Below are 12,872 nucleotides of genomic sequence, written 5' to 3'. Positions count from 1 at the left end.
AAAATTCCTTTTTTAGCACAATAAGTTCTTTGAAAATTTATTACCTTAGTTTGAACACATTTAATAGCTCCATAGTTTTTTCACATTTATTCTATGTTCCTCTTCTTTCCAAATCAACACAAATGGTTAAGATTAAATGTTGCTAAAATTAAAAACATGTCCAATATCACTACACAGAGATTTTTTGTTTACACATAACTTTTGAGTTCCTCATTTTGAGTCGCATTTGGGATATTGATCCAACTTACTTTTCAAGTCTAATTATATATATATAAAAAATAAAAGATATGGTATGATTGCCAATGTAATAAGGAGATCCTTTTCAAAAGCTTATTTTTTCTGTAGTAATTGGATGATATACTTGACTGATGCCACATAAGTTTAAATTCAATCCTATGTTAGTTTAATTTCATGATTCCCAATGAAATGACTTGTACATGTATAAACTAAAGCAAAATTAACAGGTTAAATATTTTTTGTATATTACAGCTAAAAATAATTTTATCAAATGAATGTTTTTTTTTGCAGCTACCTAAAATCTTCCATGTGAACTGGTTCCGAGTAGATAATGAAGGTTCCTTCCTTTGGCCAGGATTTGGAGATAATATCCGTGTTCTAGATTGGGTATTAAGAAGATGTGCTGGAGAAGAAGGCATTGCTGAGAAGTCAGCCATAGGTTATGTTCCAACTAAAGGTTAATATATTATTCATTTTCTTACCTGCTTGGAAGGTAGTAGATGGCAAGACTTAGGGATGCTAATGAAACAATGATTAAGCTTTATACTTCAAAAGGTAGAGGCTTTGTGCTCCATCTACCATTTTTGGTTAAATGACAAAATTGAAAAACTAGATTTTTATTCAGGTTTTCTGACAGTTTTGATTTTGAACTGTACAGCAGGTGGGTGGACAGACAGATGATCAGCTGTTTCTATGTATTTTCTTTAAGGACTGTCCAACAACTAATTTTTTTCTTGTTTTGATATGTTGTAAATTATGGCAAATTGGAGGTCAAGTTTGATAATGACAATTTTCATGTTCGTTGTCTAGGGGTTATGGTCCTTCATTTAAAAATTGCCTTTTTAGTTGTTTCTGTGCAGTAACTTATGAACCTTTCAACTATTGTTGTTTCTGATGACAAAACGATTAAAAAATAGATTGATTGTTAGGTGTAAATGTCTGTACAACATGACATCATTGGAAAAAAATGCTTACATGATAATCTAATGTTGTTTACCAAGAACTTTGAAATTATTGGTAACACCATCCTGTATTAGTTATAAAATAAAGTTTAATTCATTGATTAATTGTTTTTAGCTCACCTGGCCTAAAAGGCCAAGTGAGCTTTTCTCATCACTTGTCGTCCGGAGTCTTCGGTCGTCATCTTCATCCGTCGTCACTAACTTTTACAAAAATCTTCTCCTCTGAAACTACTAGGCCAAATTTTACCAAACTTGGCCTAAATCATCATTGGGGTATCTAGTTTTAAAAATGTGTCCGGTGACCCGCCCAACCAACCAAGATGGCCGCCATGGCTAAAAATAGAACATAGGGGTAAAATGCAGTTTTTGGCTTATAACTCAAAAACCAAAGCATTTAGAGCAAATCTGACAGGGTAAAATTGTTTATCAGGTCAAGATCTATCTGCCCTGAAATTTTCAGATGAATTCGACAACCCGTTGTTGGGTTGCTGCCCCTGAATTGGTAATTTTAGGGAATTTTTGCTGTTTTTGGTTATTATCTGGAATATTATTATAGATAGAGATAAACTGTAAACAGCAATAATGTTCAGCAAAGTAAGATTTACAAATAAGTTAACATGATCAAAATGGTCAGTTGACCCCTTTAGGAGTTATTGACCTTTATAGTCAATTTTTAACCACTTTTCGTAAATCTTAGTAATCTTTTACAAAAATCTTCTCCTCTGAAACTACTGGGCCAAATTAATCCAAACTTGGCCACAATCATCTTTGGGGTGTCTAGTTTAAAAAATGTGTGGCGTGACCCGGTCATGCAACCAAGATGGCCACCACGGCTAAAAATAGAACATAGGGGTAAAATGCAGTTTTTTGCTTATAACTCAAAAACCAAAGCATTTAGAGCAAATCTGACGGGGTAAAATTGTTCATCAGGTCAAGATCTATCTGCCCTTAAATTTTCAGATGAATCGGACAACCCATTGTTGGGTTGCTGCCCCGAAAATGGTAATTTTAAGGAAATTTTACTGTTTTTGGTTATTATCTTGAATATTATTATAGATAGAGATAAACTGTAAACAGCAATAATGTTCAGCAAAGTAAGATTTACAAATAAGTCAACATGACTGAAATAGGAATTGTTGCCCTTTATAGTCAATTTTTAAGCATTTTTCGTAAATCTTAGTAATCTTTTACAAAAATCTTCTCCTCTGAAACTACTGGGCCAAATTAATCCAAACTTGGCCACAATCATCATTAGGGTATCTAGTTTAAAAAATGTGTCCAGTGACCCGGTCATGCAACCAAGATGGCCACCACGGCTAAAAATAGAACATAGGGGTAAAATGCAGTTTTTTGCTTATAACTCAAAAACCAAAGCATTTAGAGCAAATCTGACTGGGGTAAAATTGTTCTTCAGGTCAAGATCTATCTGCCCTTAAATTTTCAGATGAATCGGACAACCTATTGTTGGGTTGCTGCCCCTAAATTGGTAATTTTTAAGGAGATTTTGCGGTTTTTGGTTATTATCTTGAATACTGTTATAGATAGAGATAACCTGTAAACAGCAATAATGTTCAGAAAAGTAAGATTTACAAATAAGTCAACATGGCTGAACTGGTCAATTGACCCCCTAAGGAGTTACTGTCCTTTATAGTAAATTTTTAACAATTTTCATAAAATTTGTAAATTTTTACTAATATTTTCCACTGAAACTACTGGGCCAAGTTCATTATAGATAGAGATAATTGTAAGCAGCAAGAATGTTCAGTAAAGTAAGATGTACAAACACATCACCATCACCAAAACACAATTTTGTCATGAATCTATCTGCTTTTGTTAAATATTCACATATACCAAGGTGAGCGACACAGGCTCTTTAGAGCCTCTAGTTGTAATCTTTTACACAAAATTTTCTCCTCTGAAACTACTGGGCCAAATTTAACCATACTTGGCCACAATCATTATTGAGGTATCTAGTTTAAAAAATGTGTGCGGTGACCTGGCTTACCAACCAAGATGGCTGCCATGGCTAAAACTAGATCATAGGGGTAAAATGTAGATTTTGGCTTATAACTTTGAAACCAAAGCATTTAGAGCAAATCAGACCCGATGTTTAATTTTTAGCTCACCTGGCCCAAAGGGCCAAGTGAGCTTTTCTCATCACTTGTAGTCCGTCGTCGTTAACTTTTACAAAAATCTTCTCCTTTGAAACTACTGGACCAAATTTAACCAAACATGGCCAAAATCATTATTAGGGTATCTAGTTTAATATTGTGTTCAGGGGTGACCTGGCCATCCAACCAAGATGGCCGCCACGGCTAAAAATAGAACATAGGGGTAAAATGCAGTTTTTGGCTTATAACTCAAAAACCAAAGCATTTAAAGCAAATCTGACATGGGGGTTAAATTGTAAATCAGGTCCAGATCTATCTGTCCTTAAATTTTCAGATGAATCGGACAACCCGTTGTTGGGCTGCTGCCCCTGAATTGGTAATTTTAAGGAAATTTTGCTGTTTTTCATTATTATCTTGAATATTATTATAGATAGAGATAAACTGTAAACAGAAATAATGTTCAGCAAAGTAAGATTTACAAATAAGTCAACATGATCGAAATGGTCAGTTGACCCCTTTAGGAGTTATTGCCCTTTATAGTCAATTTTTAACCATTTTTCGTAAATCTTAGTAATCTTTACAAAAATCTTTTCCTCTGAAACTACAGGGCCAAATTAATCCAAACTTAGCCAAAATCATCTTTGGCGTTTCTTGTATTAAAAAAGTTGTCGTTTACCCAGCCATCCAGCCAATATGGCTGCCACGGCTAAAAATAGAACATAGGGGTAAAATGCAGTTTTTGGCTTAGAACTCAAAAACCAAAGCATTTAGAGCATATCTGATACGAAGTAAAATTGTTTATCAGGTCAAGATCTATCTGCCCTGAAATATCAGATCAATAGGACAACCCGTTGTTGGGTTGCTGCACCTGAATTGGTAATTTTAAGGATATTTTTCTGTTTTTGGTTCATATCTTGAATATTATTATAGAGAGATAAACTGTAAACAGCAATAATGTTCAGCAAAGTAAGATTTACAAATAAGTCAACATGACCGAAATGGTCAATTGACCCCCTAAGGAGTTATTGTCCTTTATAGTCAATTTTTAACAATTTTCATAAAATTTGTAAATTTTTACTAACATTTTCCTCTGTAACTAATGGGCCAAGTTCATTATAGATAGAGATAATTGTAAGCAGCAACAATGTTCAGTAAAGTAAGATTTACAAACACATCACCATCACCAAAACACAATTTTGTCATGAATCCATCTGCTTCTTTTGTTTACTTTAATATTCGCATAGACCAAGGTGAGCGACACAGGCTCTTTAGAGCCTCAAATTTTTCTGGTCAAGATATATCTGCCCTGAAATTTTCAGATTAATCGGACAACCAGTTGTTGGGTTACTGCCTCTGAATTGGTAATTTTTAAGGACATTTTGACGTTTTTGGTTATTATCTTGAATATTATTATAGATAGAGATAAACTATAAACAGCAATAATGTTCAGCATAGTAAGATCTACAAATAAGTCAATATGACCAAAATGGTCAGTTGATCCCTTAAGCAGTTATTGCCCTTTACAGTCAATTTTTAACAATTTTCATAAATTTTGTAAATTTTTGTAAATTTTAACAAACTATTTTCCTCTGTAACTAATGGGCCAAGTTCATTATAGATAGAGATAATTGTAAGTAGCAAGAATGTTCAGTAAAGTAAGATCTACAAACACATCACCATCACCAAAACGCAATTTTGTCATTAATCCATCTGTGTCTTTTGTTTAATATGCACATGACCAAGGTGAGCGACACAGGCTCTTAAGAGCCTCTAGTTATGCCAGCTTACAAATTGAACCTGGTTATTTTAGTAGTATAAATAGCAAAACAGAGGATGATTGGTAGAAATGAGAAGATAAAAAGCTAATTATTTTTGTTGATATTATACACTTCAATTTTCTCTTTTCAGCTTCATTTAATCTGACTAACATTGATCTAAAGTGGGATGAACTGTTCAGTCTTCCAAAACCCTATTGGTTAGATGACATTAGAGAAAGCAAAAGATTCTTAGAAGATCAAGTAGGTACAGATGTACCCAAGGCTATCTGGAAGGAGATTGAGGATCAAGAGAAGAGAATACAAGCAATGGCAGACTAGGTTCTTTCAAGTGTTTTAGGTCATGGTTATTGAAGAGCTTTGTGGCAGAACTTTAGTGATAGTGTCACAGACATCTTGTTTTATTGTTGTAGCATGTTAGAGAGACATTTAATCTTGATTAATATTTGCATTATATAATAATGTCATCTTATGCACAATGTGCATTGTACATGGAGTCGAAAATTCTTTGTTGTGAAGTTTAAAAGTTATATATGAGGGTTGTTTGTCCCTTTGTGAAATTTTTTTTTTTCAGTTACGATTCAGTTTCATTTTAATAACATTTCCAGATATAATATTTTCCATGTAAAGGTTTGGAGCTACATGTGTAATGGAAAAAAAACCGCTACTAAAGTCAACTATTAAAATTGGTATAAATTTAGTCGGAGTTTGCAAAGTAGATATATAGCAATATAGTTGTATGACAACATCTTTATATTCATATGCAATATATATGTTTTACTTATGTCATGTTTTTTTCTGGAGTATTTTAAAAACAATCTCTGAAATTGTTCGTGAAACACTGTATTGAAGTCATTGACATTAACCTGTTTGTTTTGTGGAAAGCATTTGTTTGAACAAATCTCAGGCCTAAGATTTAAGAATCTCCTTTTGTGAGTTAAACATTCTTTGTTTGTATGTAAAGTAAGAAATAAGTCCGATCTTACATCAATTTTTCCATTCTTAGAAACTAAGTGAGTTTCTATTTATTTGTTAAATGTTTTTTACACAGAAATGCTTGTTTTTGAAATTGATTGTTCTGAAATAGATAACACAGGTATCTTACATGCTATAACTGTTTATGTACACTAAATACTTGTTTTAAACAAACATTTTAATAATTCTCCTTGCCAGAATAGTGCTAGCATTTAGATTAGTTTTTAATTGTATTACATTTTTACGTTATCTTTATATTAGTGAATTCCATTATCTTTTGTTATGTTTAAGAGATGCATTTCTCCTACTTTATTTTTTTCATGGCAAAATTGGTGCAAATATTCTGATGTTTTCAAGGTTGCCATTCAAAATAGTATTATGTTTTTCAAATCCAATCCATATATCTGAAAATATTAAAAATATTCTCTGAATTTCCTCGTTATTTTGTTTGTGTAGTTCTGTATTTTACCAATTTAGATATGTTTCATAAACATTTTTAACCGGATTTTTGTGACAAAAATGACGGTTATTGATTTGGGGATGTACGGCGGGCAGTCGGGCGGGCGGCAACCAAATGTTGTCCGTGCATTTACTCATGAACCGTTCAACCAAATCTTTTAAAATTTTAATATGTTGTTACTGACAACAAAATGAAGGTCAAGTTCAATAATGACTATTTTGACATATACCGTTCAGTAGTTATGGTTCTTGAAAGATTGAAAAATGGCATTTCCAGTCGTGTCCGTTCATTTACGCATGAACTGTTCAACCAAAGCCTCCCAAATTTTAATATGTTGTTACTGATGACAAAATGGAGGTCAAGTTCAATAATGACGATTTTGACTTTTACCGTTCAGGAGTTATGGTTCTTGAAAGATTGAAAAATGGCTTTTCCAGTCGTGTCCGTGCATTTACTCATGAACTGTTCAACCAAAGCTTTTCAAATTTTAAAGTCGTCCGGCTTCGTTAACTTTTACAAAAATCTTCTCCTCTGAAACTACTGGGCCAAATTAATCCAAACTTGGCCTAAATCATCATTGGGGTATCTTGTTTGAAAAATGTGTCCGGTGACCCGGCCAACCAACCAAGATGGCTGACATGGCTAAAAATAGAACTTAGGGGTAAAATGCAGTTTTTGGCTTATAAATCAAAAACCAAAGCATTTAGAGTAAATCTGACATGGGGTAAAATTGTTTATCAGGTCAAGATCTATCTGCCCTGTAATTTTCAGATGAATCGGACAACCCGTTGTTGGGTTGCTGCCCCTGAATTGGTAATTTTAAGGAAATTTTACTGTTTTTGGTTATTATCTTGAATATTATTATAGATAGAGATAAACTGTAAACAGCAATAATGTTCAGCAAAGTAAGATTTACAAATAAGTCAACATGACCGAATTGGTCAGTTGACCCCTTTATGAGTTATTGCCCTTTATAGTCAATTTTTAACCATTTTTCGTAAATTTTAGTAATCTTTTACAAAAATCTTCTCCTCTGAAACTACTGGGCCAAATTAATCAAAACTTGACCACAATCATCTTTGGGAAATTTAGTTTAAAAAATGTGTCCGGTGACCCGGCCATCCAACCAAGATGGCCACCACGGCTAAAAATAGAACATAGGGGTAAAATGCAGTTTTTGGCTGATAACTCAAAAACCATAGCATTTAGAGCAAATCTGACATGGGGTAAAATTGTTTATCTGGTCAAGATCTATCTGCCCTGAATTTTCAGATGAATCGGACAACCCGTTGTTGGGTTGCTGCCCCTGAATTGGTAATTTTAAGCTAATTTTGCTGTTTTTGGTTATTATCTTGAATATTATTATAGATAGAGATAAACTGTAAACAGCAGTAATGTTCAGCAAAGTAAGATTTACAAATAAGTCAACATGACCGAATTGGTCAGTTGACCCCTTTAGGAGTTATTGCCCTTTATAGTCAATTTTTAACCATTTTTCGTAAATTTTAGTAATCTTTTACAAAAATCTTCTCCTCTGAAACTACTCTGCCAAATTAATCCAAACTTGACCACAATCATCTTTGGGGAATTTAGTTTAAAAAATGTGTCCGGTGACCCGGCCATCCAACCAATATGGCCACCACGGCTAAAAATAGAACATAGGGTTAAAATGCAGTTTTTGGCTGATAACTCAAAAACCAAAGCATTTAGAGCAATCTGACAGGGGTAAAATTGTTTATCTGGTCAAGATCTATCTGCCCTGAAATTTTCAGATGAATTGGACAACCCGTTGTTGGGTTGCTTCCCCTGAATTGGTAATTTTAAGGTAATTTTGCTGTTTTTGGTTATTATCTGGAATATTATTATAGATAGAGATAAACTATTAACAGCAATAATGTTCAGCAAAGTAAGATTTACAAATAAGTCAACATGACCGAAATGGTCAATTGACCCCCTAAGGAGTAATTGTCCTTTATAGTCAATTTTTAACAATTTTCATAAAATTTGTAAATTTTTACTAACATTTTCCACTGAAACTACTGGGGCAAGTTCATTATAGATAGAGATAATTGTAAGCAGCAAGAATGTTCAGTAAAGTAAGATGTACAAACACATCACCATCACCAAAACACAATTTTTTCATGAATCCATCTGCTTCCTTTGTTTAATATTCACATAGACCGAGGTGAGCGACACAGGCTCTTTAGAGCCTCTAGTTGCATTTACTCATGAACTGTTCAACCTAAGCTTTTCAAATTTTAATATGTTGATACTGATGAAAAAATGGATGTCAAATTTGATATTGACGATTTTCCCTTTCACCGTTCATCAGTTATGGTTCTTGTGATATTGGCAGGACACAAATAAATGTTAATAAATTGGGTTTGCTGTCGTTGTGACAGCCTCTTGTAATGGTTTAAAACATTTCTTGTGGAGTTCATAGAGAAGACATATGCAGTTGTATATGTGAAAAAAACAAAAAAAAACATAAAAACTGAACTACAAGTGAAATTCAAAACAGAGAGTCCTTTATCAAATGGCAAAATCAAAGCTCAAACACATCACACATCAAAACAATGACAGTTATATTTGAATAACTGGGAAGATTTTTTCTGGATAAATTCTTGCAACTAAAAAAATAAAATATTACACACTGCACATACATTGACAAGAATACATGTGTAATTCACTCACATTCTCTAATTTGATACCAGAGTTTAAAGAAAAAAAAAAACCAACCCAAAAAAACTGATTAATTTTTCTGATGGCTTAACTCAAATATATGCTAGTAAGTTTCAAAGTTTTGTTTAATTTGTTGATGATATTCTTCTGTTTACATTACCAACAAAAGCTGAAGGATAAGATTTGTATGATTATATAAAAAAAAATAACTTTAAAGCATACACACAGGACATTTAATGAGCCCATTACTGGTAAATACATTACGGTATATTTTATTGAACCTCGTTATATGTATTCCTATTTAGGATTCAAAGAAAGAAATGAAATAAAACATTGCCTAGAAATAATTTAAAAAAAATTTGAATTGTTTTTTTACTCACTGAGCATGGACATTTCTGTATCATAATAAGGGGTGGGTGCTTCTTGATGTGCTTCTTGGAAGTTTGAACAAGCAATTTTGCATAACTTGGCATCCACTATATTATGTGACTCATCAGGTACCTTGGCATCCCTCTCATGTTACAAAATTAGCTTGGCATCCCTTTCATGTTACAAAATTTGCTTGGCATCCCTCTCATGTTACAAAGTAAGCTTGGCATCCCTCTCTTGTTACAAAGTAAGCTTGGCATCCCTCTCTTGTTACAAAGTAAGCTTGACATCCCTCTCATGTTACAAAGTAAGCATGGTATCCCTCTCATGTTACAAAGTAACCTTGACATCCCTCTCATGTTACAAAGTTAGCATGGCGTCCCTCTCCTGTTATTAAGTAAGCTTGGCATCCTTTTTTTGTTTTTAAGTTTGCATGGCATTCCTCTCCTGTTATGAAGTTAGTTTGGTATCCCTCTCCTGATATACAGTTAGCTTGGCATCCCTCTCCTGTTACAAAGAAAGCTTGGTATCCCTCTAGCTCTCCTGTTACAAAGTTAGCTTGGCATCCCTCTCCTGTTACAAAGTTAGCTTTGCATCCCTCTCCTGTTGTACAGTTAGCTTGGTATCCCTCTCATGTTACGCAGTTAGCTTGGCATCCCTCTCCTGTTATTAATTAAGCTTGGTATCCCTCTTTTGTTGCAAATTTAGCTTGGCATCCATATCATGTTACAAAGTTAGCGTGGTATCCCTCTCTTGTTACACAGTTAGCTTGGCATCCCTCTCCATTTACACTGTTAGCTTGGCATCCCTCTCCATTTCCACAGTTAGCTTGACATCCCTCTCCAGTTACAAAAATAGCTTGACAGCCCTCTCATGGTACAAAGTTACTTTGGTATCCCTCTCCTGTTATTTTATCAAAGTAAGTTTGGCATCCCTCTTCTGTTGTTAAGTTAGCATGACATTCCTCTCCTGTTATTTAGTAATCTTGGCATCCTTCTGTTGCTAAGTAAACATGGCATTCCTCTCCTGTTATTAAGTAAGCTTGGCATCCCTCTCCTGTTACAAAGTTAGCTTGGTATCCCTCTGCTATTACAAAATTAGCTTGGGGTCCCTCTTCTCTTGCTAAGTTGGCATGGTATTCCTCTCCTGTTATTAAGTAAGCTTTGCATCCTTCTTCTGTTGTTAAGTTAGCATGGAATCCGATCGCATGTTACAAAGTAAGATTGGCATCCCATTTCATTTAATAAAGTTAGCTTGGCACCCCTCTCATATTATACAAAGTTAGCTTTGCATCCTTCTATTATAAGGTAAGCTTGGCATCCCTCTGCTATTACAAAGTTAGCTTGGTATCCCTCTCATGTTACAAAGTTAGCTTGGTATCCCTCTGCTATTAGATAGTTAGCTTGGCATCCCTCTCATGTTACAAAGTAAGTAACTTGGTTGTCTGCTATTATAAAATTAGCTTGGTATCCCTCTGCTATTACAAAGTTAGTTTGGTATTCCTCTGCTATTACAAAGTTAGCTTGGCATCCCTCTGCAATTACAAAGTTAGCTTGGGATCCCTCTCCTGATATTAAGTAAGCTTTATATCCCTCACCTGTTACATAGTTATCTTGGTATCCCTCTGCTAATACAAAGTTAGCTTGGTATTCCTCTGCTATTACAAACTTAGCTTGGGATCCCTCTTCTCTTGGTAAGTTAGCATGACATTCCTCTGCTATTATTTAGTAAGCTTGGCATCCCTCTCCTGTTGTTAAGTTAGCATGGCATTCCTCTCCTGTTATAAAGTAAGGTTGGCATCCCTCTCCTGTTGTTAAGTTAGCTTTGCATCTCTCTCCTGTTATACAGTTAGCTTGGTATCCCTCTCATGGTACAAAGTTAGCTTGGCATCCCTCTCCGGTTGTTAAGTTAACATGGCATTCCACTCCTGTTATTAAGTAAGCTTGGCATCCCTCTCCTGTTGTTAAGTTAGCTTTGCATCCCTCTCATGTTATACAGTTAGCTTGGTATCCCTCTCATGTTACAAAGTTGTCTGCTATTATAAAATTAGCTTGGTATCCCTCTGCTATTACAAAGTTAGCTTTGTATCCCTCTGCTATTACAAAGTTAGCTTGGCATCCCTCTGCTATTACAAAGTTAGCTTGGCATCCCTCTCTTGTTATTAGGTAAGCTTGGCATCCCTCTCCTGTTACATAGTTAGCTTGGTATCCCTCTGCTATTACAAAGTTAGCTTGGTAGCCCTCTGCTCTTACAAAGTTAGCTTGGGATCCCTCTCCTGTTATTAAGTAAGCTTGGCATCCCTCTCCTGTTACAAAGTTAGCTTGGTATCCCTCTGCTCTTACAAAGTTAGCTTGGGATCCCTCTCCTGTTATTAAGTAAGCTTGGCATCCCTCTCCTGTTACATAGTTAGCTTGGTATCCCTCTGCTATTACAAAGTTAGCTTGGTAGCCCTCTCCTGTAACTAAGTTAGCTTGGTATCCCTTTGCTATTACAAAGTAAGCTTAATATCCCTCTGCTATACAGTTAGCTTGGTATCCCTCTGCTCTTAAAGTTAGCTTGGGATCCCTCTCCTGTTATTAAGTAAGCTTGGCATCCCTCTCCAGTTACATAGTTAGCTTGGTATCCCTCTGCTATTACAAAGTTAGCTTGGTAGCCCTCTCCTGTAACTAAGTTAGCTTGGTATCCCTTTGCTATTACAAAGTTAGCTTAGTATCCCTCTGCTGATACAAAGTTAGCTAGTTATCCCTCTGTTATTAGATAGTTAGCTTGGCATCCCTCTCATGTTACAAAGTTAGCTTGGTATCCCTCTCCTGTAACAAAGTTAGCTTGGTATCCCTCTCCTGTAACTAAGTTAGCTTGGTATCCCTTTGCTATTACAAAGTTAGCTTGGTATCCCTCTGCTAATACAAAGTTAGCTAGGTATCCCTCTGCTATTAGATAGTTAGCTTGGCATCCCTCTCATGGTACAAAGTTAGCTTGGTATCCCTCTCCTGTAACAAAGTTAGCTTGGGATCCCTCTGCTATTATAAAGTTAGCTTGGTAGTCCTCTGTTATTACAAAGTTAGCTTGGTATCCATCTGCTATTCCAAAGTTAGCTTGGCATCCCTCTGTTATTACAAAGTTAGCTTGGGTTCCCTCTCCTGTTACAAAGTTAGCTTGGTATCCCTCTCCATTTACACAGTTAGCTTGGCATCCCACTCCATTTACACAGTTAGCTTGAAATGCCTCTCTAGTTACAGAGTTAGCTTGACATCCCTCTCATGGTACAAAGTTAGCTTGGCATCCCTCTCCTGTTACACAG

The 12,872-nt window shown here is 35.1% G+C and overlaps 1 protein-coding gene across 2 annotated transcripts in view; it reads left to right on the top strand.

Annotated features, from left to right (window-relative positions):
- LOC143080445 (phosphoenolpyruvate carboxykinase [GTP]-like) overlaps window positions 1-6,491 on the top strand; it is a 38,744-nt gene extending 32,253 nt beyond the window's left edge. For both annotated transcript variants that reach the window (XM_076256292.1, XM_076256291.1), the window contains exons 12-13: window positions 529-694; window positions 5,219-6,491. In XM_076256292.1, the coding sequence (XP_076112407.1) occupies window positions 529-694; window positions 5,219-5,406 (354 nt within the window). In that variant the 3' untranslated portion in view covers window positions 5,407-6,491. The remainder of the gene's footprint in view (window positions 1-528; window positions 695-5,218) is intronic.
- The last annotated feature ends 6,381 nt before the right edge of the window (window positions 6,492-12,872 follow it).

Source organism: Mytilus galloprovincialis, chromosome 6 (assembly GCF_965363235.1).
Source record: "Mytilus galloprovincialis chromosome 6, xbMytGall1.hap1.1, whole genome shotgun sequence".
Lineage (NCBI taxonomy): Eukaryota > Metazoa > Mollusca > Bivalvia > Mytilida > Mytilidae > Mytilus > Mytilus galloprovincialis.
The sequence above is the reverse complement of the archived record's forward strand: the minus strand, read 5'-3'. Positions and strand labels throughout refer to the sequence as shown.